General features: G+C 38.9%; 1 protein-coding gene across 5 annotated transcripts in view; it reads left to right on the forward strand.

Annotated features, from left to right (window-relative positions):
* The window catches only part of chl1b (cell adhesion molecule L1-like b), an 80675-nt gene that overhangs the window by 25935 nt on the left and 27210 nt on the right, over window positions 1-27530 (forward strand). For 4 of the 5 annotated variants that reach the window (XM_060868380.1, XM_060868383.1, XM_060868382.1 and 1 more), the window contains exons 2-11: window positions 15038-15233; window positions 18502-18610; window positions 20665-20855; window positions 21404-21526; window positions 21916-22086; window positions 25324-25362; window positions 25667-25778; window positions 26095-26276; window positions 26507-26638; window positions 27134-27274. In XM_060868380.1, coding sequence (XP_060724363.1) covers window positions 15137-15233; window positions 18502-18610; window positions 20665-20855; window positions 21404-21526; window positions 21916-22086; window positions 25324-25362; window positions 25667-25778; window positions 26095-26276; window positions 26507-26638; window positions 27134-27274 — 1297 coding nt within the window. In that variant the 5' untranslated portion in view covers window positions 15038-15136. Of the gene's footprint in view, window positions 1-2877; window positions 3031-15037; window positions 15234-18501; window positions 18611-20664; window positions 20856-21403; window positions 21527-21915; window positions 22087-25323; window positions 25363-25666; window positions 25779-26094; window positions 26277-26506; window positions 26639-27133; window positions 27275-27530 lie in introns of those variants that run through there. The other variant, XM_060868381.1, reaches the window with a different exon arrangement.

A 27530-nucleotide genomic window follows, 5' to 3' on the forward strand; every position in this document is an offset into this window, starting at 1 on the left:
GAGTAACATTACGTTTAGTATTTTTAGGTAATCTATAAGTAGTCTTTTTTCTTAAATCTGACTAATCACTTTTTTTAGTGTAATTCATAAATCTTTAGCTCATTTCCCTGCAGATCATTTGCTTCTGTAAGAAGGTGGCTTTAACATGTGGATTTGATTATTTGAAACAGATTTTAAGTAGAAGCAGAGCACCAGAAGCTTTTTTCTTTGCTTGGGGAGTGAATATAACTGAGTTTCCCAAAAGCTTTGTAGCACAAAGATACTTTTTTTTTTTTTTTTTAAATAAAAACATCACTCAGTTACAATAATCTTAATTAAAAATAATAAATAAATAAATAAATAAATAAATAAATAAATAAATAAATAAATAAATAAGCCCTAGATCTCAAGTACTGTGGATCCAGCAGAATGAAGTCTCTGTTGGTTTGATGATGCTGAGCTTGTCAAGCCACTGACCCATCATGTTCTCTACCCTACTTTTTATTCCTCAGCCTATATAGATATATAGATGCTCTTGGGAGTTACATTCTAATGACAAAACATAGATCACCAAAGGTAGGATGGTTGAGTTGATCAGGGCCCAGGTGTGCACATGGTGTAGCTTGTCAATGTTGCCTGAAGGTTACTTACTGGAGGTTATTTCCTGGAGCGCAGAACACCTGTGCTCTCCATGCGTTGCATTTGGCTTGGTGAATGAGGTGATTTGTTGTTTTTTGCAGGTTTTGCAGTTTTTACTCAACTGGTCTGATTGCTTTTGCTGTGCTTTGACTCTCAGTCAAATGCTTTATTGAGTGATCAGTAGATAATGTTTGTTATTTTATAAGCTTGGAATTCTAAATTGTAAATGTAGGCCATTACTTGATATAAGTCATTTTGAGTAGAAAAAAATGTTAATTGCTATTAATAAAGGATTAGAGATAAAAACAAATGAAGCACATAATATGTGTCAGACTTGTTTTGGTTTTTGAATACCAGATCAGATGGCCCAGGAAGAAGCCTGTAATGCATGGTGGCTTACTGCAAACCATGGAGAAGAGGGACACAAAGGCACAGAGATGGTGAGAGTGAAGCAGAGGGAGGGGAAGTTGTCCTCTAGGCAGTTTCAAGAACAATGTCAGGTTTGTTCGGCCCGGCTGAACTCCGGAGAGCTGGCAGCTTTGTCCAGGGTTTCCGCAGCTTTATTCTTTTCCTCTGTCCACTGTCCTCTTCTGCTTACTTCCATAAGTGCTTGTGCAAAGTTCATAAGGCTTCCCTCTGTTTGTGTACCCCATAATGGCAGTCCCATCCTGCTGGCACTTAAAGGGAGTGCCAAGAGACCTGGATTGACACAGCAATGAGTATTCTCAGTGTCTGGATTTGGCAGTCTGCTTTCATGATTAAAAAAACCACAGTTTCTGCTAAATCCCTTTCTCTGTCATCTGTAGCGATCTGATGTTTTAGACCAGTGAATAATTCAAGGCTTAACTTGTTTGTGTTATTTGTTAAATGAAGATGAATGATGACTAATCAGTTGTTCAGTTAAGATCGGTTGTTTTCTAATCTAGTGTATTCTTTATTTACACTGACAACGGCACCTTTATTGCTTTTTACTTCTCAGAACATCTGTTGCTCAATTCACACAGGACAGATCAGACTGGTTCATCAGAATTTGGATTAAGTGATTTATTACTTGGATTACAAATCTGAAGTTGGGGCATTTATTGGAGTAAAAAGCAAAACAATGGCATACATAAATCTGTAAGACCAGTTTTGTCTTTTTATAGTTAGTTAAACTCATTAACTTAAGTCAGAGATGATGAAATTAATGAGATCTTAAAATGTCAAGCTCACAAATAAGTTCATTGTAATTAATTTGGAATACAAACAAAGGGTTTTTTGGTGCTTGTAAATGTGATGGGAAATGTAATGGTTTTCCAACTAAATGTACCACCTGTTATGTTTTCTACAGCATATGCGATTAAATAAGGTCATGGGAAATACTATGTACAGTTGATGCATAAAATTGATATAATCTTAATTGTAATAATTATTGCAGAATTATTTCTAGTGCTTTGAAGCTTTTTCAACCCATATCAGTAGAATTCAAGCAGGACCCCCTCCCCTCCCCCCGTTTCCAATTTTCCGGTTTCCTCTTCCATGTTAAACTGTAAATCGTACACCCCATTCCACATCATATATCATCTTGATTCTCCCCTCACCCTCGCTGCTCCACAACGTAATGGGAGAGGACTGGAGTATTTTTCCCCAGTTTGCTGGTGAGGGATTTTTTTATTAACACACTTATAGCTATGCTGTGAGTCAAGTAAAAATCACATGCTCTTTTGGTTTCTGGTCATGTTCTTATGTTTCCATTGAATTGGTGGCAATTAGTCGAACATAAGCAGCAATTTGCAGCTGTTTGTACGTGTTAGGAGCAGCAGAGCAGAGTGCAATATTGTGCTTATGTCATGCCCATTTCTGTGAGTGTGTGTATGTGTGTTTGCATAAACTTGTTCATGCTATAATTTATGAAATGCAGGAAAGCATTTTATGACTATAATTTATGCATTACGATTCTTTCTACAAGAAAACAGAGCGATTGCAGTAGTTGTAAATTAAACTGTATATATTCTAACATGTGTTATTAGATCTTACATTTCTGGAGATATCAGTATGCTTTCTGCTTATGTATAATTTATTTTCTAAACTGTGTCCCTATTCAACATTCCTTCACTGGTGCCTCTCTCTCTCTCTCTCTCTCTCTCTCTCTCTCTCTCTCTCCCCTTACCCTCCCAGTGCAGTGAATAGCTCTCAGATCAGGCTTTGTGCAGCATGATTGTCATTCACTTAATGAGCTCCTTTGCCAAGGGAGAGGCTCTGGCAACATACGGTTTCACTGTGCCTCCCATCTCGTGGCCGCCTACAGTGCACTTTGTCAGTTCCTCGTATCACACATTCTTGTCTGCATTCTGTTTCCAGTCTGCTGTAATGTGTATCCGTCAAAGGGGTTAGCCAGAGGCAGAAGGAAAGAAGAGAATGGAGCGAGGACTCGTGAGTAGTCAGAGTTTTCTGTTTTGTGTGCTTTGGCTGAGCTTGTTACAAGTGCGTCAGGTGGGGGATTACTGTACCAGAGCAAGTGTTTTGGGTTTCTGCACGTGTTGTGTGAGGTGGGTTAGAATTAAGAGCTAGCAAATGAAGCGATTTGAGGATTTTTTTTTTTTTTTTACCTTTTGGTATTTAGGAATAAAAAAGAAAACTGTTTGGGTTGCATTGTAACTCATTTATTTTGTCGTATCTCATACTGTGTATATCTGTTGCACTGCAAGAATGTGTGAAATTATCTCTTTTTGAAAAGTTCCTTAGATTGAATTGAGTGCTTTTGTGCAAAAATGTTACATTTACATCCTGCTGGGTTTATGGTGGCAGTTGTTAGAACGCTTCCTGTGAAGCTGGACTTTCTCAGATAGTCAATCATAAAAGAACAGATAAAAGAGATACAACATGCTTATATAAGCACTGGAACAAGGAACAAGTACAGGACATTTTGACTATAACTGCCAAATCTTTAAACAGTCTGTCATGAAGATTTTGTCCAGATCATAGCAGGAAGTTCAGGTTGTAGCTTTCGGCATGGCGCTTTATTAATCACACTTCCAGAACCAGAAATTCGGTGGTCATGTGTTCAACTGTGGAAATAGAGCAATAGGTAAAAGTAAATAAGAGCTATTCTTTACTCACTGCTCCACTTCATCACAATTCACCACAGCACTGGGAAATCAAAATCTCCCTCTTCAGTACAGAAAGTTCCAATGCAGGGAATCTGGGATGTAATTTTCATTCATCTTTTCTGACCAGTTGCTTTCTGGGAGGTGGCCAACTTCTGTCAGATGTTGTGTGTAAATGCAGTGAGGGCCTTAGTTTCTATCAAATAATCCTTCAGTTTCTGCTGTGAAATTGCTCTCAGCCACACACCCACTTTATGCCACTCGAAGCAGATCACAGGCTAACATCATTATTGTCCTGAGAATGGATCCTCTGTGATTCACAGACTTCAAAGAGACAGAAATAGGAAGACAAAAATCAGAGAGAAAAAATTCCCTTTGTGTTTGCAGACACAAGCTCTCATTTACCTGCAATTTAATGTGGATTTCCCCTCACTGGTTCTGTCTATGAATCCCAACCCATCTCTCTTACCTCTCTTCTCTCTTTCTCTCTCACCTCCAACTTGACAGCACATTTGTGATCACAGAGCTCTTGTAAAATGTTCTCTTTCATTCTTTACTGCCTTGCATGTGACCTTAGCTGTAGAGACAATTTATTCTTTTTCCTGTAGTGGAACTCTTTTTCCTCAAGTTGAATTGAAGAGCACATTCTTGTAATTTACCCTACTGTATATGTGGCACTCAAAAAAGGTCATTTTCCTGAGCTGTACATTGGCCAAGTACAAGTGCCGTAACTATGCTAAACTAAAAAATCATTATCAGTAGGAGCAGAAATCTGCCTTTACCTGGACATCTGATTAATTATACCATTTGATTCATGTACGTACTGCTATGTACCACATGGTGTTATTCATGAATCGCGTTATGTTCTTGTCAGGCCCCCGGATCCGGTGGAAGGGAGACAGACCCGTCGGCAGGATAGCTTCAAATGATAGGGGTTTAATACACAAGGGAAACAAACAGACATCCACACAACACGGGGACCTAACGTAACTTAATCTAACTTAAATACACTAATGAATCCGCCCTGCCATCGGCAACGCGGCTCACATATATACACACAGTGTCAATCACAGGATGGGAAACAGGTGAGGAGACAGGGAGGAGCGGACGAAGGCGGGGCAGACACGTGACAATAATAAAAACATTCGCACGTGTCCAAAGGTCCGCGCTGATCCCTGACAGAACCCCCCCCTTAAGGCGCGGCTCCCGAAGCGCCAAAACCCGACAAGGTCCAGGAGGGGGGGCGAGGCCCACGGTGATTGGCAGGTGAGGGGAGCAAGGACGACGGCGAGGCAAGTGGGGGGAGCAAGGACCACGGCAAGGTAGGCGAGGGGAGCCAAGGCACACGGCGAGGTAGGTGGGGGGAGCAGGGCACACGGCGGCGCAGCCAGAGAGGGCCGAGCGACGTCCACAGCCGAGCTGAAGGGCCGAAGCGACGTCCGCATCCGAGCTGAAGGGCCGAGCGAAGTCCACAGCCGAGCTGTAGGGCCGAGTGAAGTCCACCGCCGAACTGAGGTGCCGAGCAACATCCCCCGACGCACCGCGGCCAAACCCCCGCCTCGGCGACCTGAGAAAAGGGGCGGGAGGGCGGGAAGGATCCTCCGCCTTGGGCCCGCAGCACCCCCCGCGGAAAGAGTGAAGCGACGTCCTCCTCGGGATCTGTACCGGAAACGGAGCGGCGTCCTTCACCGGAAACGTGCGGGGCGATGCCGCAGGGCACCAAAAAAAAAGGGGGGCCAACCAGGATGACGACATCCTCCGCGAAAGTGGTGAGGATGTCACTGGACTCAGGCCCGGAAGGACTGACGGAACAGTCCAGGGGGGAAGGATCCTCCGCCTCGGACCTGCAGCACCCCCCGCGGAAAAAAGTGAAGCGACGTCCTCCTCGGGATCTGTACCGGAAACGGAGCGGCGTCCTTCACCAGAACATGCGGGGCGATGCCGCAGGGCGCCAAACAAAAAAAAAAAGGGGGGCCAACCAGGATGACGACATCCTCCGCGAACGTGGTGAGGCGACGTCCTCCTCGGGATTGACCGGAAACGGAGCGGCGTCCCTCACCGGAGAAATGCGGAGCGATGTCACTGGACTCAGGCCCGGAAGGACTGACGGAACAGTCCAGGGGGAAGTGAAGCGACGTCCTCCTCGGGAGAAACCGGAAACGGAGCGGCGTCCTTTCCCGGAGAAAAAAAAAGGAAGCAAAAGAAAAAAAAAAAAAGGCCGGTCCGAGCTGGAAGCTATCCTGCTGGGTCTGCTGGGTCTTAAGGCGGATTCATTCGTGTAATTTCCGTTAGTTCCCCGTGTCGTGTGGATGTCTGTTTGTTCCCCTTGTGTATTAAATCCCCTTTCATTTGAAGCTATCCTGCCTACGGGTCTGTCTCCTTCCCACCGTATCCGGGGGCCTGACAGAATGAATCCGCCCTGCCATCGGCAACGCGGCTCACATATATACACACAGTGTCAATCACAGGATGGGAAACAGGTGAGGAGACAGGGAGGAGCAGACGGAGGCGGGGCAGACACGTGACAATAATAAAAACATTCGCACGTGTCCAAAGGTCCGCGCTGATCCCTGACAGACCTCGGTGACCAGAGAAAAGGGGCGGGAGGCCGGGAAGGATCCTCCGCCTCGGGCCCGCAGCACCCCCCGCGGAAAGAGTGAAGCGACGTCCTCCTCGGGATCTGTACCGGAAACGGAGCGGCGTCCTTCACCGGAAACGTGCGGGGCGATGCCGCGGGGCACCAAAAAAAAAAGGGGGCCAACCAGGATGACGACATCCCCCACGAACGTGGTGAGGATGTCACTGGACTCAGGCCCAGAAGGACTGACGGGACAGTCCAGGGGGGAAGGATCCTCCTCCTCGGACCTGCAGCACCCCCCGCGGAAATAGTGAAGCGACGTCCTCCTCGGGATCTGTACCGGAAACGGAGAGGCGTCCTTCACCGGAACATGCGGGGCGATGCCGCAGGGTGCCAAACAAAAGAAAAAAGGGGGGCCAACCAGGATCACGACATCCTCCGCGAACATGGTGAAGCGACGTCCTCCTCGGGATCTGTACCGGAAACGGAGCGGCGTCCCTCACCGGAGAAATACGGAGCGATGTCTCTGGACTCAGGCCCGGAAGAACTGACGGAACAGTCCCAGGGGGAAGTGACGCGACGTCCTCCTCGGGAAAAACCGGAAACGGAGCGGCGTCCTTCCCCGGAGAAAAAAAGCCAAAAAGGAAAAAAAAGGCCGGTCCGAGCTGGAAGCTATCCTGCTAAGTCTGCTGGATCTTAAGGCGGATTCATTCTGTCAGGCCCCCGGATCCGGTGGAAGGGAGACAGACCCGTCGGCAGGATAGCTTCAAATGATAGGGGTTTAATACACAAGGGAAACAAACAGACATCCACACGACACGGGGAACTAACGTAACTTAATCTAACTTAAATACACTAATGAATCCGCCCTGCCATCGGCAACGCGGCTCACATATATAAACACAGTGTCAATCACAGGATGGGAAACAGGTGAGGAGACAGGGAGGAGCGGACGAAGGCGGGGCAGACACGTGACAATAATAAAAACATTCGCACGTGTCCAAAGGTCCGCGCTGATCCCTGACAGTTCTTCATGTACATTTGTAGTTATGTAAAATTAACACAAATGCACCAGAGTTCAGTAGAATCAAGCGACCAACATTGCAGGAGGCACTGGCAACAATAGGACTCATGGCCCCTGCATCCTGTGTAGTGGATTTTAATCTCCAGCTCAGCCAACAGGTTTTTAATGTGGTTTAGGTCATGGAGCTGGGATGGCACTTCAGTGAAACACTAAGTCATAGTTGACCACTTATTATTCTTAAACCTTCAGGTGGAAAATTGTAAATGGAAACATGCTTTAGTTTTATTTTGTTAGCTTAAATTTCTATGTGTCTATAATTATGACAGATATGGATTTGTGAAAAAAAGTAAGAAAGAAAGCAAGTGCTGTAATGACAGACTTGAGGATTCTATTCAATATCCATTTAGGCTACAAGTTGTGTTGCAGGTTTCCAGTTTAAGATTTAATGTGTATTTATGTCCATGTGTATTTATTTACTTATTTATTTTATTTGGTAATACATTACAAACTGTCAGTCTGGTAATAGACACTCCATTGAATATGCTTAAATCCATCATCATTATAAAGTCTAAGAAAGGCAAACACGTGGTAATTCAGTAATATATACTTTTGCTCTGAGAGAAACCAATAATCTATTACAAAACATAGCATAAAACCTGTAAATCTTCATAATGCTATATAAATCTAGCTGATGGATGGCGTCAATGTCATGCTGACAGACTGAATGGTATTTCAGGACTGCTATAAAGATTTTCTGCAAAAATGCCAATGCCTTGTGCAGCATTTGTTTGTATAAGTCACCAACATCTCAAAAGAAGACAATGAGAAATGACCTTTTACAGGTGATAATGCAGTTTTAAATGCAGTTTAGCTTCTTATATATTGAAACACATTAAATTATTCTATATTATTAACAAAACTTTGTAAAATAAATTAATAAAACAAATGTGGGGATTCTGAGTTTCATTCACACTGTTTTATAAATCAAGAGTTAGCTGATAGATAGAAGTTTAACAAAATTCCTACGTAATGAAAATAAACTCTTGGGCATTGCAGATCATTTTACTATACTGTACATTCATAAATGTTTATAATCTTCACTACTGAAATTTGCTAGCTATTTTCCATGAACTAATTAAAACTATATTCATAAATGTTTACAATGTGTACTCAAATATTATATTTTGGTTTCAAATCCAGCAACTTATGAAGAATTTAGCTTATGTTTGACAGGAGATTAATGATGCACCTTTATTAATCTAATTCATGCTTAAACAGCAGCACAAATAAGAGGAGTAGTATTACAAAAAAAAACATTTACATCAAAATAAATAAATAAATAAATAATAGAAAAACAATAAAAACAATAAAATAATGTGTATGTATACATGCTGAACGATGTTCATTATAACTGAATATATTTGTCTTGAAAAAACTTTGTTGTAACTGTTACTTGTTGCCAAACAATTTTTGCCATCCATTTGGAGCAACAGAACTACTGTCCATACAGATTTCTACTGCCTGGAGTATCTTTGTGTGGTGAAAGCTTAACCTAGGCCCCAGGAAAGCCTAATCAATAAAATCAAGAAAAGCATGTTGCAGTTTACTGATTTTGGGAACGTTTTGTAGTTGATGGGGCTTTTAAATTGTGTTTTTCCTAGAGTCAGGGGACCTGTCCATCTCTGTCGCCTGCAGTGTAGTTCACTGCGGTCATCAGGTTATTTGTCATCCTGTCACAGAGGAGCTTAGGTCAGGAACTCCACTGTTCATTTATTGTGGCTCAGGCTGTATCCATCAACTTCATTATCCTCTTACTCTCTTGGATGTATCTTAACACCCACTCCATCTTTCTGTGCATTTTTATGAAGCATGCACCAATCTTTAATATTACTTTATTTATCCTTTACTCTCCTTCTTAAGGTTTTTTCTTCTGCTCCAGCTCATTATTGGTCTTCTCCTAAACACACAAGCCTGTTAAAAATGCTGTTGTAATTCTTTGGCCCAAACTAGGTTGATAATCAATTAATTTTTAATATGTTTTGCAGCAGTGGACTGATATTTAGGTTAGTAATTTGAAATTAAAACCAGTTTCTATCATAAATGTTAAAAAGCTAGCTGTTAACTAAATACTGCTAAAGAAGCTCAAAATGCTAACTTTCTTTAAATGCTAACTTTCAGATCAGAATCTCACTAGATACCTAAGCTAACTAATTATGTTACTAATTAAGCATTTGTTAATTTCATTGGCACTGCTTTCATGTTATTGCCAGTTGTTGTCATTGTTTTTTTTTCTTTTTTCCTGTAATAGCATTCCCTATCATGTTTTTAACTTACATAATTGAACAAGTTATTAAATTAACCTAAAATTAATGTAATAATCAGTCTGAAAATAAAACTGCATCGAACTGCTTGGTGATGTTAGTCCCAGCCATGGCAGAATGATGTAGAAGAGATCTAAATTAGATTTTCCAATATTAGAGATATTCTAATTATTTTATTCAACTAACATGGGTTATTCCCATCATGGAAAATTCCAACACAAAAGGCAATTTAACAGTGGGTTAAAGGGTAGGAGATGCATCTTCAGCAAGTAAAAAGATCATGTGTTAGATGACATGCTGTTCAAACTGACGATAGTTTCTGAGCAATAGAGGTATTACAACAAAACGAACATTAAAATTCTTTAGGGAAAATGCCCCAAGTGCAAAACATTTGGCAAAAGACAGTTTGGTGTGTTGAAAGTGGGTGGCATGGCATGCCTTTGAGCTCTGCTACCAAATGATCTTCACAAGGTGCCTCACACTGTCACTTTAATTTCCCACCTTCCCAGTCTCTTGATTAATGCTTATCCATGGTGCTAAAGGAGCCCTCACTGTGAGCAAGGAAAGTGTAGCAAAGGGAGAGGGATGCCATCCATCTGAAAAGCCTGCTCCAGATTTTCCTTGCCCCACTTTCTCTCTTCCTCTCCTCCTTTTCTGGCACCTGTCATATACTGATGTGCTTAGGCAGTGCCAGGACTAGTGTGGGTCAGAGGTCACACTGGGCTTCCCACGCTGGCAGCTTTTAGCCTCCTGCCAACTTCGGCAGGCTCGGGTGTGAGCCTCCGGCACCGAGCGAGGGGATTAGGAAACAGCCAGAGGTCCTTAAACAGGTCTTAGTTCTATGTACATGAGCAATTGCCTGGCAGTTTAGCTGTTTCTGTTTAAGAATCATGCTCAGCATACGTTAATGAAGACATTTAATTACCAAGAGGGTGTTAATCTCAAAATATGGATATAGTATTGATGAATGTATGATGAACTGAGTATGACTATAGAGAAGCTTTGTCAATAGCCACTTCTGCTACTGTATATAGCATATGGATGAAGTAGTTTGATTTTAAATTGAACGTCTTTCATGTCCGGTCCCATGGTTTACAAGCTGTCCCCAGCCAGATGGCCGTACTGCATCCTGCTAGACACTCAACAATAATGAAGAGCAGCCAAATTCAATTTGATGGAGAAGGCTCCAGTTCAATTAGAGTGGAGTTATAATAGCTCTATCCGAGAGGCCTTTGGTTGATGAAGGCACATGTTAAAACTAGAGCACATTGTCTCAAGACTGTCAAAATATAAAATAAATGGGTCAGTGGTGCACAAACCAGTTTTCTTAGTTTCTTATGACTTTTCTGACTTTCACATAGTAGGTATTGGGGGTCAAACAAACTGGCATCGACTTGACAGAAGGAGCGGGACAGAGTTAATCCCATTATCACAATACTCAGATTTGTAGAGCAGTGCTAATACCCATCTGGAAGACACAACCCTCCTACAGCGAAATAAAAGGAATTGACTCCTTCTTGCACATATGTCAATTGTTCAATAAAGTCTTCATGCACTGGTGTTTGATCTATGTTTTCCTGTTGGGATTTGTTAAATTGCACAGCAGATTAAGTACTGGAGAGAAAATAAGTGGAGAGGGATTGATTTGGACTTGGTCATGAATTTTTTCTGCTTGACTATTCACTTGATCAAAAAAGCCATTTGTGAATGTTGTGCATCATGTTTCTGAACATTATGAAATGCTGAGGTTTTGTGGGGTCACTTGAATTAATTGGCTATGACTTTTCTTTTCCACTTTCACAAATGATCATTATGTTATAATTAGTAGTTATTTTTACTGTTGGTTATTTAATTAATTAGAGCCAAAAGGAAAGAATCTAATGAGCTGGGTCACAGCCTGAATTTATTGTAATTGCTCCATTAAGGGTAAATTTAGGCTTGTCATGAAATATTTTGTGTCTCTTTCATGTTCTTTTTATTTATATTAAAGTCATACAAAGAAAATCTTCTGTAAAGTTCACATTACATAGATAGTTGTGGTAAATACAAACAGAGCAGTAAAATGGTCAATTTGTCGGAAGATGCTTAAAGGTTGCTAGCTACAGTAAGTGCACTTTTCTCAGGCAGTGGATGTCATGTTTTGAACAGGTTGTTGGTAAATACCACAATGAAATGAACATAAGCCTAATAGATTTATTTGCAAACTGTCTAAACACCTGCAATCAACTTATCTGCAATGCACATGCAGCGTCATTTATACCGTAGTGTCTGCGGACACTATTGCAATGCTCATAGATGATTCCAGCACAGAGGTATACAGTAAGGATGGATAAGGATCAGAGGCTCCTGTTTATTATATTCTGTCTACCTTACAAATGAGCCATAATGATTTGGATGATGTATATGATCAAAGTTATTTAGGACTTTTATACTTTATTTCTTTACATATTAATACATATTAAATGTAAATGAGATCAGTAAACATCAATTCTTTAGATAATAAATTCATTGGTTGGTGTCTTACAATGGAGATTTACAGTGCCTTGCAAAAGTATTCATACCCACTGAACCTTTCCACATTTTGACATGTTACAACCACAAAGAAAAATGTATTTTATTGGGATTTTATGAAATATGCCGAAAGAAAGTGGCACATAATTGTGAAGTGGAATGAAAATTATAAATGGTGTCCAAATTTTTTTTTACAAAGAAATATCTGAAAAGTGTGGTGTGCATTTGTATTCAGCCCCCTTTACTCTGATACCCCTAACTAAAATCCAGTGAAACCAACTGCCTTCAGAAGTCACCTAATTTGTAAATAGAGTGCACCTGTGTGTAATTTAATCTCAGTATAAATACAGCTGTTCTGTGAAGTCCTCAGAAGTGTGTTAGAGAACATTAGTGAACAAACAGCATCATGAATACCAGAGAACACACCAGCCAGGTCAGGGATAAAGTTGTGGAGATGTTTAAAGCAGGGTTAAGTTATAAATTAATATCCCAATTCTTGAACATCTTACGGAGCACTGTACAATCTATTATCCAGATATGGAAAGAGTATAGCACAACTGCAAGCCTACCAAGACATGGCCGTCCACCTACACTGACAGGCCGTGCAAGGAGAGCATTAATCAGAGGAGAATCTGTCCACAGGAAGACTATTAGTCATGCACTCCACAAATCTGGTATTTATGGAAGAGTGGCAAGAAGTAAGTGATTGTTGAAAGAAAGCCATAAGAAACCCCGTTTGCAGTTTGCGACAAGCCATGTGGGGGACACAGCAAGCATGTGGAAGAAGGTGCTCTGGTCAGATGAGACCAAAATTGAACTTTTTGGACAAAATTCAAATTGTTATGTGTGGCGGAAACCTAACACTGCACATCACCCTGAACACGCCATCCCCACCGTGAAACATGATGGTGGCAGCATCATGTTGTGGGGATGCTTTTCTTCAGCAGGGACAGGGAAGCTGGTCAGAGTTGATGGGAAGATGGATGGAGCCAAATACAGGGCAATCTTAGATGAACACCTGTTGAAGTCTGCAAAAGACTTGAGACTGGGGCGGCGGTTCACCTTCCAGCAAGACAATGACCCTAAACATACAGCCAGAGCTACTGTACAATGGAGTATTTTAGATCAACGCATATTTGTGTTAGAATGGCCCAATCAAAGTCCAGACCTAAATCCAATTGAGAATCTGTGGTGAGACTTGAAAATTGCTGTTCACAGACACTCGCCATCCAATCTGACTGAGCTTGAGCTATTTTGTAAAGTAGAATGGGCAAAAGATTCACTCTCTAGATGTGCAAAGCTGGTAGAGACATAAGCGAAAGGTGGTTCTACAAAGTACTGACTCAATGGGGCTGAATACAAATGCATGCCACACTTTTCAGATATTTATTTGTAAAAACAATTTGGACACCATTTATCATTTTCCTTCCACTTCACAAATTTGTGTTGGTTTATCACATAAAATCCTAATAAAATACATTTTTGTTTGTGGTTGTAACGTGTCAAAATGTGAAAAAGTTCAGTGGGTATGAATACATATTTTCTCAACCTTCAATATCATACTTCAACTGATCAAAGAGAGAAAAGATTAAAGACTGTTTTGTCTGTGTAATTCCAAGATTCAGTCATTCAGTATAAATGAATATAATCTGTAAAGTAGCCTGTATTATCCCTTCAATGTGTACAATTGAATAATAAGAAAGCTTCACGTTTTTCAATGTAATCCCTGTGAAACAACGTCAAGCATGTACTTGATTGATGGATTTTATAAACCTTTTCATAGAAGCGAAAATCTTGTGCAAGGTGACATACCCATCTGGAATAACACAAAGTGTTGACAGTTTCTTGGTCTTAACTGAAGCTAAACCTGTAAAGCAAGTGTTTAATGCAATAAATAGGCCATACATAACGGAATTGTGCTTTTGATCGTTTTTCTGTCTATGTAAGAGATGCACTGCTATAAAGCAACATTCAGCAAAGCTGTATTTTGCCCTGAGCAGTAAAATGTGTGGAGGCGGAGCTGTTCATGCTCACGTTTGAAGTACTGTCTCGTTTGCAGTAGTATGAGCCTCCTGTACCTGACCTCCTACTGAGTCTTCATTATATTATAGCCTCTGGTTTCTAGCTGCACGTGAAGTTCACTATCATTCTAACAGTCTGAGATACCAGACTAAAAAAACAATTCTGGATATGCTATTATTACAAATAAAAAAGCTGCTTTCACAGCATTTCCACCACCATTTTACGCTTACCTCAATGTTCCTACTTGAATATTAATGGCAATTCTTCAAGTGACATCTGTCTTATGGCAACACTCTTACTCTTACTACCAGTTCACCAGAATCAGTCTCTGTTATTGTGCCATGAATTCATAATTCACCCTAATTTCTGCAACATCTGCTGTGAATTATCATAGCCACGGGAGAGCATTCATTTATTTACATTCATGTTTTTTGTGTTACATTATAAATCAGAGGATTGGGAGAAAAAAGTGTCTGCCACTCACTCCAACAAATGATAAACAGGGATACAATGTCTGTTTCCTGGGAGTGTGCAACAGAAACCTTTAATATGGAGATTCTGCTCATTTTGTGTAAAGAGACGCGTGGGTAGGAAACATTGATGCAGGTGTGCTCTTTCAGTGTGTGTGTGTTTGTGTGTGCTCACGCATGGGGCTGTTTAAGCGTGTGTTGGTGAGCATACAAGTTCATGTGCAGTTTCTGTGAGCATATGGTGTGTGCCAGTGGGTGTGATCCTTTGGGGAGAGAGCTGTAACAGTAAGATTCTGTCTATGTGTGTGTGTGTGTGTGTGTTTGTGCTTAAACCATGACATTTGTTAATGTCGAGCAGTAGTTATTTCTGAGCAGTTGTGAGTAATAATTGTGTGTCTCTTGCACAGGTCACGACTCTCCTGTACTTACTGGAGTGAGATGTACTAAAATCTGGCCCCTACAATAGTCTTCTCTTCTTCCTCTTCTCAGCTTTGAGGGTGCAGCCAATGATGCGATTACAGTGGAGACTGGGCGTCGCTCTAATATTGGGGGTATTCCTCAATAACAGGCATCTCACAAATGCTCTGGACATTCCATTAGAGAGTAAGTAAGGATTTATGTCATATAATTTGCCGACACTGATTATCAGGATTTATATTCATATTCTTTTTTCCTTCATGGATGATAAATTATGGATGTTTTCCTTTATATGCTGCCAAGTGTACAAGTGAACATTTTTTCCAAACTTTGAGCACACTAACAAGAGAAAATTATTCTTCCAAATATATTCTTAGTGCTACCCTGATATATATAAATATATATATATATATATATATATATATATATATATATATATATATATATATATATATATATAATTTAGTAAATGTAAAAATCTGTCTGGTTTCCAGTATATATCAGAAACTGTATATATATTGTATATGTTTTGAATATACAACATGTTCTGGATCTATAGAGGACAAGCTTATTTAATGTCTTCCTTCTAAACAATCAGCTGTGATTTTCCGGTGGTTGAAATATAGCAGCAATATAGAATGTAAACATAACCTTTCAGCTTGTTTTAATAAATGGCTTTAAATGGCTTTATGGCTTTTAATGACCCCCACCCCCACCCCCGGACAGTCATTTCAGGGACTGTAAATAATTGGACAAGCCAACTTAAATGAAACTGTTATTTAAAATAATTTTGTACTAAAGGTTTTGGATTGTTTATTGGTTTCCAGTTAACTTTTCACTTTTGGACCATTGCCATGACTGAATAATATTCAATAAAGTAATTTCCAGGTTTAGTTAGAGTGAAAAGGCTCTTGGATTTTAACTAATTGCTTTAACACAGTCTGCTGGCACCATAAGAGAAATCAAAAAATTATAATGTGTTGGCAGGCAGGCCACCTTTCAAAAATCTTTAGACAGATGACATGGGCTAATTAACATCTGTCCAGGGTCTCCATCTTGCTCTCAGGCTGGGTTTTGAACACTCCTGCTCTTGATCATGTTATGAATTTCAAATTCTGCCTGGGACACAGTAATTTTGTGAGCCATAATACAAGAATATTTGTTTTACCTGATCTATCCCATTTATTAACACCTGATTCTGAACATAGAATATAGTGTTTCTAGGAAATTATGATGGGTTAGCAGAAACTTTTAACAGCAGTATAACATTTAAGAAAAACATGCTCTCACCTCTTTTCTTTTTTAAAGATTTTGGTATTTGGAGTCATTGATTCAATCACACTAAAAGTGATTGTAAAAATGACAGTAAAAACAGGTTAAATAAAACAGGTCAGCAGGCTGTGTTTACAACATAGTCTGTCTGCTATGATCTAGAGATCGATGCATCCCTCGTGTTTTATGGGTTGTCTAGCTGCTGTTGATAATGTGTTTCATTGTTTGAGAATTTGTGTCTCAGTTGTGTGTAATTAATGTTTATATACACTGAACAGGCATAACATTATGACCACCTTCCTAATATTGTGAGCTGCCAAAACATCCCTGATCTGTCAAGGCATGAACTCCACTTCACATCTAAAGGTGTGCTGTGGTATCTGGCACCAAGATATTAGCAACAAGTGCTCTAAGTCCCGTAAGTTGCGAGGTGGGGCCTATACAGTATGTATAGGACTTGTTTGTTCAGCACATCCCACAGATTTGGGATCTGGGGAATTTGTAAGCCAAGTCAACACCTCAAACTTCTTTTTGTGCTCCTCAAACCATTACTGAACCATTTTTTATTTGTGCCAGGGCGCATTATCATTCTGAAAGAGGCTACAGCCATCAGGGAATACTGTTTACATGAAAGGGTGTACATGGTCCATAACAATGTTTAGGTAGGTGGTATGTGTCAAAGTAACATCCACATGGATGGCAGGACCCAAGGTTTTCCAGCAGAACATTGCCTAAAGCATCACTGTCTCTGCTGGCTTGCTTTCTTCCCATAGTGCATCTCAGTGCCATGTATTCCCCAGGAGAGTGACAAATACTCACCCGGCCATCCATGTGATTTGAACAAAAAATGTGATTCATCAGACCAGGCCACTGTTTTCCATTGCTCCATGGTCCAGTTCTGATGCAGTTGTGCCCATTGTTGGCACTTTTGGCAGAGGACAGGGGTAAGGTGTATTCTGAAACCTTTCCATTACAACTATAATTTTCTTCTTCAGAAATTTGAGCTACAGCAGATTGTCTGTTGGATCAGACCACTCCACTTTCAGTCCCCAAGTGCATCAGTCACCCATGACCCTGTCAGCAGTTCACAACTGTTCCTTCCACCCCACAAGAGCTGCTTTTTTAAAGCCGTAGTCATCTAGCCATCACATGTTGGGCCTTGTCAAGCTCAAATCCTTATGCTTGTCTATTTTTCCTTCTTCAAACACATCAACTTTGACAGAATGTTCAATTGTTGCCTAATATATCCCACGCACTAACAGGTGCAATGATGAAGAGATAATCAGTATTGTTTACTTCACCTGTCAGTGGTCATAATGTTATGTCTGATCGATGTTGTATGTATATACATCCAATATTTGATGCATGTAATGCCTTTTTATGAAAACATTCAATGTGGCTGCCGAAAAAAAATGTGAATTTTAAAGAAAAATGTCCCAATTCCAATCTGTTACAAGATATTTTCATTATTAATTTTTTAAAATGTTTGCATAAACAATTTGATGAGAACTGTTAGATTTCTGTATACCTCACTATAAGACACAGTTTATTAGGTAAACCTATCTAGTATTATATCATATTGTGCCTCATTTGGCCTTCTTCTAAAGGAATTGTATTACAAGGAATCTAATTGATCTTACACATATATTTTAAATTGAAGAGGGAAACAGCTTTGGTCTGAACCTAGCATGGACTTTGGCTATAGTAAACCGGTCAAGACAAATCTGATAAATGGAGTGTTTGGATATGACATTCTGCACATCCACTATGTCTCATGTCAGATGTGATCTGTCTGATAATACAAAAAAATGATCTGTTTTATTTACACCACATACCACAGTCTCAAAAAATCCAATGTGAGTGTATTAAACCAGCAATTCAGTGTACTTTTCAGGAGTCATTCAGATTTACTTAAACTCAAGCCACTCAAATTGCCATTACACTTGCTGATTTTTATTTTCCTACACCATATTATTAGGTGTTGTTTAGTGCAGCCTGAATTAGATATACTCATCATTGGCAATCAAGGCCTAAGGTCACACTGTCACAGCAGGACCTTACAGGAGCGCATGCATCATTGCCCACGCTTAATGTAAGCACATGAGTAAGTCGCTCCATATGCCTGATCCTCTCGTGTATTACTGTGTAGTATAACTGCCTACCCTGTGCTCTCTTTACCCAGTTGAGCAGCCGCCAACGATAACAGAGCAGTCACCAGCCACTCTTATCGCTTTGTCCTTTGATGAGAACTTTGCAGTCAAGTGTGAAGCCAAAGGCAACCCTGATCCAGAGTAAGCACACAAACAAGTACACACATGCACTCATGCTTACACTCACGCACTAAGTCATTAGCAGTGCCAAGAGGTGTGTCCGAAAAAAGTCAAAGGCTACCTTTGCCTTAAGCTCTTGATGAAATTCTGCAGTCCTGTAGTACATTTTAAAACAACTGCTTTTGTAACACGGGGTAAAATTATTTTATTACTACCAGTAGTCTGTATTATGCATCATTTCTGCTTTCATATCTGCTGTCTATATATTTATGCATAATATTTTAGCAATAATATGGTAAATGTGAAATGGTAACTGGTATGCATCCAGAAACACTGAAAAGCACTGAAAATCCCAGAAACATCTAAAAATGATTAAATGTTTATTCACTAAATGTCAAAACAAATAGCCATTTGCAAAACATATCTTCATCTTACAGTATACAGCTTTATGAAATGTGAATAAGAAAACTAAGGAATTGAATTCAATTCAACACTGTCTTTTGCAAATCACAAATCTGGCAGTGCTATAGGTTATTCTGGAGTAAACCACTGATAATAGACAAATTATTTGTATCTGTGGATTTATTTATTTTTTTATACAAACACATTATGTCTATATACCCCCACTGGCCACTTTATTAGGAGCACATGTACACATGTTCATTCAAGCAATTGTCCTGATTTAAAAAAAGTGAGTATATGTATAAATATAATTAATATGTAATGTAACAATAAATAGGTTTATAATAATACAATGAAAGTAATGCTAAAAATTATAATATTGCAAATAAATGTTTATTTTTTTTCGTTATTTTTTATTTTTTAAATTACACTGCATGTAATATGAAATACCTTACATTATCCATCAAACACAGGATCGTTACTAGCTGGTTGAGTATTTATGACACTCTTCTTTCTTGTGCAGTTCCCATGGCAACATGTAAAGCGTTCAGTCAGGCAGACAGGGAGGCGGTTGTTCAGAGGGCATGTAGGAAATGAGATTACCAGATTTTTAAGTTAGATATGTCTGATGTATAGGTTCTGGTCTGTATTAATTTTCCATAAGCAGTTTCATTTTAATCACAGTAGCAATTACAGGACTGCTACCATCTTAGAAAAAACTGTTTTTGTTATTTCCTTATGTAATGACAGACTAAGAAAACTGAATAACAGAAAATATATTTTTTTATATCTGCTTATCATTGAGGATAAATGGTATGCTAATTACAAAAATTCTACCATGCAGAAAAAAATAAAGATGATGTCTAGAAATAAGTGCACAAAAGATACTGAGATTATAGAAAAGTTATATTATATTTTTTCCCCCTTACTTTATAGCTTATTGTCTGTTATTTTAAAAAGTAAACTCTGCTGAACATCCAGCTAAACATCATACTGTTTAATTCATTAAAATGGTGTAATTATCTATGTTTATTCAAAAGCCCATTTTGCCCCATTCGCTTTGGTCAGTGTGTGTTGTGTCTCCAAAATGTATACAAAGATTACAAATGTAATTAGACATGATGTTGTACAGGAACCTCAATCTCTGCAGACTGTTTATACTTTTTTTTGAGCTGTTATTCATATTATTAGGCCATATATCAATTTAGATTCTACTTCTAATACACAAATGCTCGATTGAAAACATGACAAAATATAGGTTAAGTATTGAATATCATTGCTGTCACACATCTCCAGGATTCCTGGTTTTATCCTGAGCCAAATGTCTGTGTGGGTTTTCTTTGGGTTATCTGCAAGGTGTGAACATGTGTGAGAATGTGTGTGGATTGGTGTATTAATCAGGGTGTATTACTGCATCATGCCTAATATGATATTAGGCTCTATATTCATCTGCAATTGCTAAAATAGGAATGATAACAATATTGTGTGTGTATAACTTTGTAAAAAACTGAAATACCTTCAATCTGCAAGTCTTCTCTCTCTTTCTCTCAATGCTGTATGGTGCATTATTTCAAGACATTAAAACAGATTAAAACAGATAATTACATAATTATCATAGTGCTGTAAATCGTTTTGTAATTCAGATAGTTTAGCCAAGATTTTTTTCCCCATAGATTCAAATGGACAAAAAATGGACAAGATTTTGATCCCTATCAGGACCCCATGCTGATCACTAATGAAGACTCTGGAACGTTCATCATCCCGAACAACGGGAACCTAACTGAATACCAAGGAACATATCGCTGTTATGCCTATAACAAGCTCGGAACTGCCATGTCAGAGCAAATTGAATTCATCATTCCCAGTGAGTAAAATATGAGTCTACTATTATGGTACTTTCAGTTGATTTAGAGGCTGGAGTCTGCTGAAATGGCCATTCTTGGTGTCTGTAGGGGTGTCCACAGTATTTGCCTGTTAAAAGCCCCCTGAACCCTGAGCCACCTTTGTCAGCTATATAATTTTGTGTATGTGAACCTTGGGACAGGGTGGATGAAAAATAGACTCACTTCTCTCTTCATCATTCTACTAGATACACTGCTCATAGTGTTTTAAAACCCACAGTATAAATCTCTGGACCATGGAACCAGGCCAGAGGGGGCAGCAATGACAAAGCATGAGCACTTCAGTCACACATTGAAGTTTGACATGAGACGATGATGTAGTAATAGTGTGTTATTGCTGTACTTTAGGACCAAGGTTGTAGGGTGTTATAAATCTTCTCTGTTTTACATCAATCTTCTCATTCTTAAGAAAACTATAGAGAACGAGGCCTCTTACTGCCCTCCTGCTGCCACGATATATTACTACATCTTCCCATTTCAGCACTTGACTTGTGTTTATTGTACTTTCCAGATGTTCCAAAGTTCCCAAAAGAGAAAATTGATCCAATCAAGGTAGAAGAAGGACAGCCATTTATTTTGGAATGCAATCCACCTAAAGGAATTCCTCCACTGGAAATTTACTGGATGACCATAAGTGAGTAACCAAGCATGGCCAGCCAATACATGTAAACATGCTGGATCACAAATCCTGCTTGGTTTAATGTTTTCACTTACTGTACTTTTCATACAGATGTTTTTTGGTTAACAACAAATAATTTGAGTTATTATTTTAAAAATATACTCAAATAATATATTTGAGTGCTCTGTTCCAGCATTACTTCATGGCATTATTTTGAGTTAGTAAAAAGCACTTATAAAAAGGCATTCTTTTAACTTCCATCAAATTACATTTTATGTTGTGCTTAACCATTTAACATAAAGAATTATAATAAAAAGGCAAATATTATGTGTATATAGCTATATTTGTTATGTATTTGCAGGCACATAAGAGCACTGAAAGTATTTGTCCCCTTTCTCTTATAGATATGAAGCAGATAGAGCAAGATGCGAGAGTGACTGTAGGGCTGAATGGGAACCTCTACTTCTCCAATGCCATTCAGACAGACAGCCGGAGAGATTACTGCTGCTATGCATCCTTTCCAAGAATACGTACCATGATCCAGAAAAACGCCATGTCCGTTATTGTCAGCAACTGTATGTATAACCCTCAAACACTGTTCACTGATGCATTCTCTATTGACCCAGGTCAATTGACCCATTATTTCTGTAATTTAAATAGTATGAAACCTTCACACACTTTAAGCCTATGTGTTGCTTAAATGCTGTCAGCAAAAATTATTCAAGAACATGCCTAAACTTCATCAAGAAAATGAAAGCTTTCAGATAGATGCTGCACATTGTAGGTTATGGTTTTAAACATACAGTAATTCACAAGATACAAAGTTGGGTTGTTCAATTTTCTTAAATCACAAGTAAAAAAAATAGACTGTTCAGTATAAACAAAAATACATAAAAATGCAAAACCTAGTGCATTAGAAGGCTAGTAGGGTCAGGGTTAGCATAGCACCTGTGGAGCAAAGAGGATAAAAGGCCTTGTTGAATTGTCCCACCGTGGCAGTGGGACTTGAACTCATAACCTTCTGCTCTGCATTGCAGATGCTTAAATACTGAGCCACCACTACCTATAAAATTATTAACATATTTCTGGATCTGGATACTGGATTAAGTTTCTATTTCTAATCATATTCTTCACTCTTGTAGCTAGTGGTGCAGAAGGTAGCATATTGGTTTGAACCTGAGCTTAAATTTTTTACTTTGTGGAGGGTAAAAGGTTCACACTGTGTCTATTTTGGCTTTCTCTGGGTTATGTGGTTTCCTTTTTTGGCTTTCTCTGGGTTATGTGGTTTCCTCTTACTTCCAAACATGGCACTATGTGGACTTACTATGTAGGTATGAATGAGTGAATGTGTGTCTACATAGTCCACTGCAATGGAATATTACAATCCAGTGTGTATGACTCAGATCCAACTAAACCCTGACCAGGATAGTGGTTACACAAGATAAATGAATGATCCTAGAACTACGAAGCTTTTCATGTTATCTTCACTGTAGCTACTGAATAATTCATAGTATTCACTGAAAAAGTTTTAATATAAGTAAATCCAATATCCACCAGAGATCAAAAAGGAGTTTTCAACTTGTACCGCATTTAAACATCAAATCTGTCATTTTGACCTGAACAAAACATAAGATTTCACAGTCTATGTGTCAGAGGGAATATGGTGTTTGATCAATGACATAGCATCAACTCAGCCATAGAAAGCACTAGCATTCATCTGAGGTCTAGGGTGCAGTGATGGATCAAGCAGGTTTGATTCAAGGTCATTTGTTTTTCAGACATCTGGGACATGTCATCCATTCTGTGAAAGAGATCCTTTTATACATCAACAATGTTCATAAAGCTCATGTCTTTGCACTCACATTAAAGTCACGGTTGAGGGTTTAAGAGCAGCATATTGTAATAGTAGCAACAACTGTTAAAAGAAGGCATTTGAAGCATGAACAAGAAACATTGGACGGACCAAAAGATAGAGGCTCCTATTTAAAAGATAAATTGTGATTCGGTTGTAATGTATTCATTTGGAAACCTTTGAACAGAAAATTCTGCTGGGTAGAATTTACAGCCATTTACATACATTGCCACTAGAAAGAATTTCCCTTGATTATTTTGATTTTATGTTGTATTGCAATATTGAAATTAAACATATGAGAATGGGATTTTCTTTCCTGCCCCCTTTAAATTCACTCAACACAAATAAAATTAAAGAAAGTGTATTTACTCGGTCCTTAGATTTATTTAAGAATTATATTTAAAACAAATATAAAAAACTGCTTCAAAAAAAGATTCAGTCCTAGATGTGTCTCCAAGAGTTGTGCACATTTTGATTATGCCATTTTTTAATTTCCTCAAAGAAAAATTTGTCAAACTCTCCCAAATTAAATTGGGAAATTTTCAAGGACATCAATTTTCAGGTCATACCTATTTTTGTTTGGATTCAATCCTTGGTTGTACTTTTGTACTTTTGTATTGTTTGCTACGTTGCTTGTATGGGCAAAGGTTTGTAGACACCCATATCTGTTACAAACCAGGAAGGACACAATTGAATAGAATATCTTTGTATGTTATAGGGATACAATTTCCCTTCAATAGAAATAGAAGGACCCAAATCTGTTCCAGCATGAATATGCTTCTCTGCACACACTAAAGTTCTTTAAACCAATAAGAAATGAGGATGGTTTACCAAGGATCTCACTCACTCACTCTCACTCACTTTCTACCGCTTATCCGAACTACCTCGGGTCACAGGGAGCCTGTGCCTATCTCGGGCGTCATCAGGCATCAAGGCAGGATACACCCTGGATGGAGTGCCAACCCATCGCTGGGCACACACACTCTCATTCACTCACGCAATCACACACTACAGACAATTTTCCAGAGATGCCAATCAACCTACCATGCATGTCTATGGACCGGGGGAGGAAACCGGAGTACCCGGAGGAAAACCTCAAGGCACGGGGAGAACATGGAAACTCCACACACACAAGGCGGAGGTGGGAATCGAACCCCCAACCCTGCCCCCTTACCAAGGATCTGTGATGAAGAATTTGAGTGGCCTGCACAGAGCCTTGATTTCAGCCCCACTGAACAGCTTTGGGATGAACTGAAACACTGGCCTCATCACCAAACTTCACTGCCTGACCTAGCTAATGCTCTTGTGGCAAAATGACCACAAAGCCACAATCCAAAATCTAGTAGAAGGCCTTCTCAGATTAGTGGATGTTATTATGAAATCCAAGGAGAGAAAAAAATCTGGAATAGGCTTTTCAAAAAGCACAAACTAGTGTAATGCTCAATAAGTATATTTTCACTTTAAAAAATATAATAAAGTGAATGCATTTAAAGTGCATTGACTTTAAATGCAGATGTTTTACTGACTAGGCCAGGTTCTCTTCAGTTTCCTTTACTTTGACACATCCATGCTTTTACATGCTTTTACATGCTTTCTCCTGCTAAAAGGAGAACATAATGCTCCCACCAATGTGCTGATAGAATGGTGTTACCTGGTTCTTAGGCTTTACATGGTTTGTGCCAAACATTATTCTTTGGCTTTAGCCCAAATGAACAGAAATTATCCCATACTTTCTAGAGGCAGTGTAAAAAGCAATATTTAAAGCATTCACTCATTGAAACAATGTATAATCAATTTTTTTTGCTTTGTTTATACAAAATTGCATTGCAAATCCCTGACTGTCACTTTAATTACCATTGCCAGATGTCAATATCTCATCTATGGTTTAGTGCATTCATTTTTTGATTGATTATATGTACCCCCATGTATTTTCCATCTGTTTTCCATTTCTCCATTTCAGCAAAGTCAATGAGTCAATCTGGTAGTGGAAAGGGAGCAGGTGAGCATTGTTCTCTACGTTTGCTTCTCTAGAATAGCAAACATCTTTAGCAGCTGAAGCCCAGATAACAGACCTGTTTTAATGCTTACACTGAAACTAGATATAAAACTTCAGGATGTGTGCTACCCATGGGGCATTTGTGTGTATATATATATATGTACAATATAATCTTTTAACTTGTGCATGTGCATGATGGTGTAATTACTTAATTACACCATCATGCACATACACAAGTTAAAAGAAACAGCTTTTCATGTAATCATATGTATCATATGGCCTCACATATGGATCATATGGTTCCTAGCTAATGCCATTCTGGAGAGGAGGCCCAGCCTTCTGTCGCCCTCTGGTGGTCAGACATTCACTCATATTGTGAAAGGGGAGGAACTGATATTAGAATGCATTGCTGAAGGCTTGTGAGTAACATTCTCTCATTTACCCGAATTCAACTTATTTACTGATATGAGATTTCTAGTATTGTGTGCCATTTACAGACATTAGTGTAATGATAACCAAGAGCACTTTGACTATTTATATATAGGTTAGAACATTAATATGACATTAAATAGTATTTTCAGATAATGTGTTTACCTTCAAGTACCAGTCCAATCCATTTGTATGAAATTACTTTTGCATTTCTAAATGCAACTTAGTACTATTTTATAAGAACAGTACTATTTGTCATTTGATTTTTTTATGGATGTTTATTATCATGGCCTTTACGTTTTTCAGCCCAACTCCAATGGTTGAGTGGATCAAGATAGGAGACAAGATTTCTGACCGAGCTTTGTTAAAAAAATTTGGGAAGCACTTGACCATAGAGGAAGTGACAGAAGATGATGAAGGGAAATACATGTGCAAGGCCTATAACACCCATGGAGCAGATGTTCATTACTTTCATGTAGCAGTGGAGGGTGGGATATTCTTTTTTTACTTATTTCTCAGTCAGGTCTTTTTATTTAGCTGGAGTTGACAAATTTTGTTAACAGTTTTAGAACAAAGTCCCCCTTTTGCTTCACTCAATGTACATCAGTGCGTACTATGTTATGTCTGACCAAAAAAAAGTAAAAAAGTGAAAAAATTAATAATGTAGCTTTGTGCCTTTTGAAATTGTGTGTAACTTTATGTTGTTCTTTTGTAACAGAGCCTCCTGAGTGGAATATTGAACCCAAGGGTCAGCTGCATGTCATAGGATCTGAGGTTGTCATCAGATGTGCTGCATATGGCAACCCAGTACCCACTGTGTCATGGATGGTGAACGGGCGCTCTCTTAGTGGTATGAGTCCCTGATATCTGACATATCTGCAGAATGTCTTTTTAGGAAATTAAGACTTAGTATGCAGGCCATTATCACTCAGTTAACACTTATTGAATGGAATGTCCAGTAGCAGCACATTGTAACAGTTAAAAGTAAAACTGTCCCCTTAATGTTTTTTTGCCATGAGAAATCATTAAGCGTGAGCATCTTAATATTAATAAGATCTGTCACTCTTATTATTATTAAGCAAATTGTAGCATTAGTAAATTGTTGTAGTATAACAGGAATAAAGGAGGAAATCTTGTTATTGTAAAATAATCAATTTTGGGGTGTTAACTTGATGTTAATTGTTTACCTAAAACACATTTCATTCTTTACTTACATAATATGCTGCTTTTTTATAAAGCATTTCCAATAAAGAACTTGAAAACTATTGTCTATAAAAACAATGTAAATGAATAAACAAACAGATAAGATTGCTGTAAGCCACTGCTGATTTGGCATCTGTTTCAGAGGTTCCAGCAACCAATAGAAAAGTGTATGATGACACCATCATGATCCACAACGCCAGCCCTAGTGACAGTGCAGTTTATCAGTGTGAAGCATCCAACAGACACGGAACGTTACTGGCCAATGCTAACATCATTATCATGAGTGAGTAAAGCTTCAAAGAAAACCCATTTCCTTGGTTTATTTGTTTTGAAAATGAATGTGGATTTTAAAATTCAGTGCACAGAACATTAGATATATGAGGCTATGATGCTAACCCGACAAACATTAAATAAAAAGACCTTGCTATATACTAAAGATGAAATGATCTGTTACTTAAGAGTTTTCCCTTTGACAGAGTAAAAATAGTTTGTGTTGCTATGGCAACTTTTTGTTTTCATGATTATGATCAGAAATTATG

This window comes from Tachysurus vachellii, chromosome 4, assembly GCF_030014155.1.
Source record: "Tachysurus vachellii isolate PV-2020 chromosome 4, HZAU_Pvac_v1, whole genome shotgun sequence".
Taxonomy (NCBI): domain Eukaryota; kingdom Metazoa; phylum Chordata; class Actinopteri; order Siluriformes; family Bagridae; genus Tachysurus; species Tachysurus vachellii.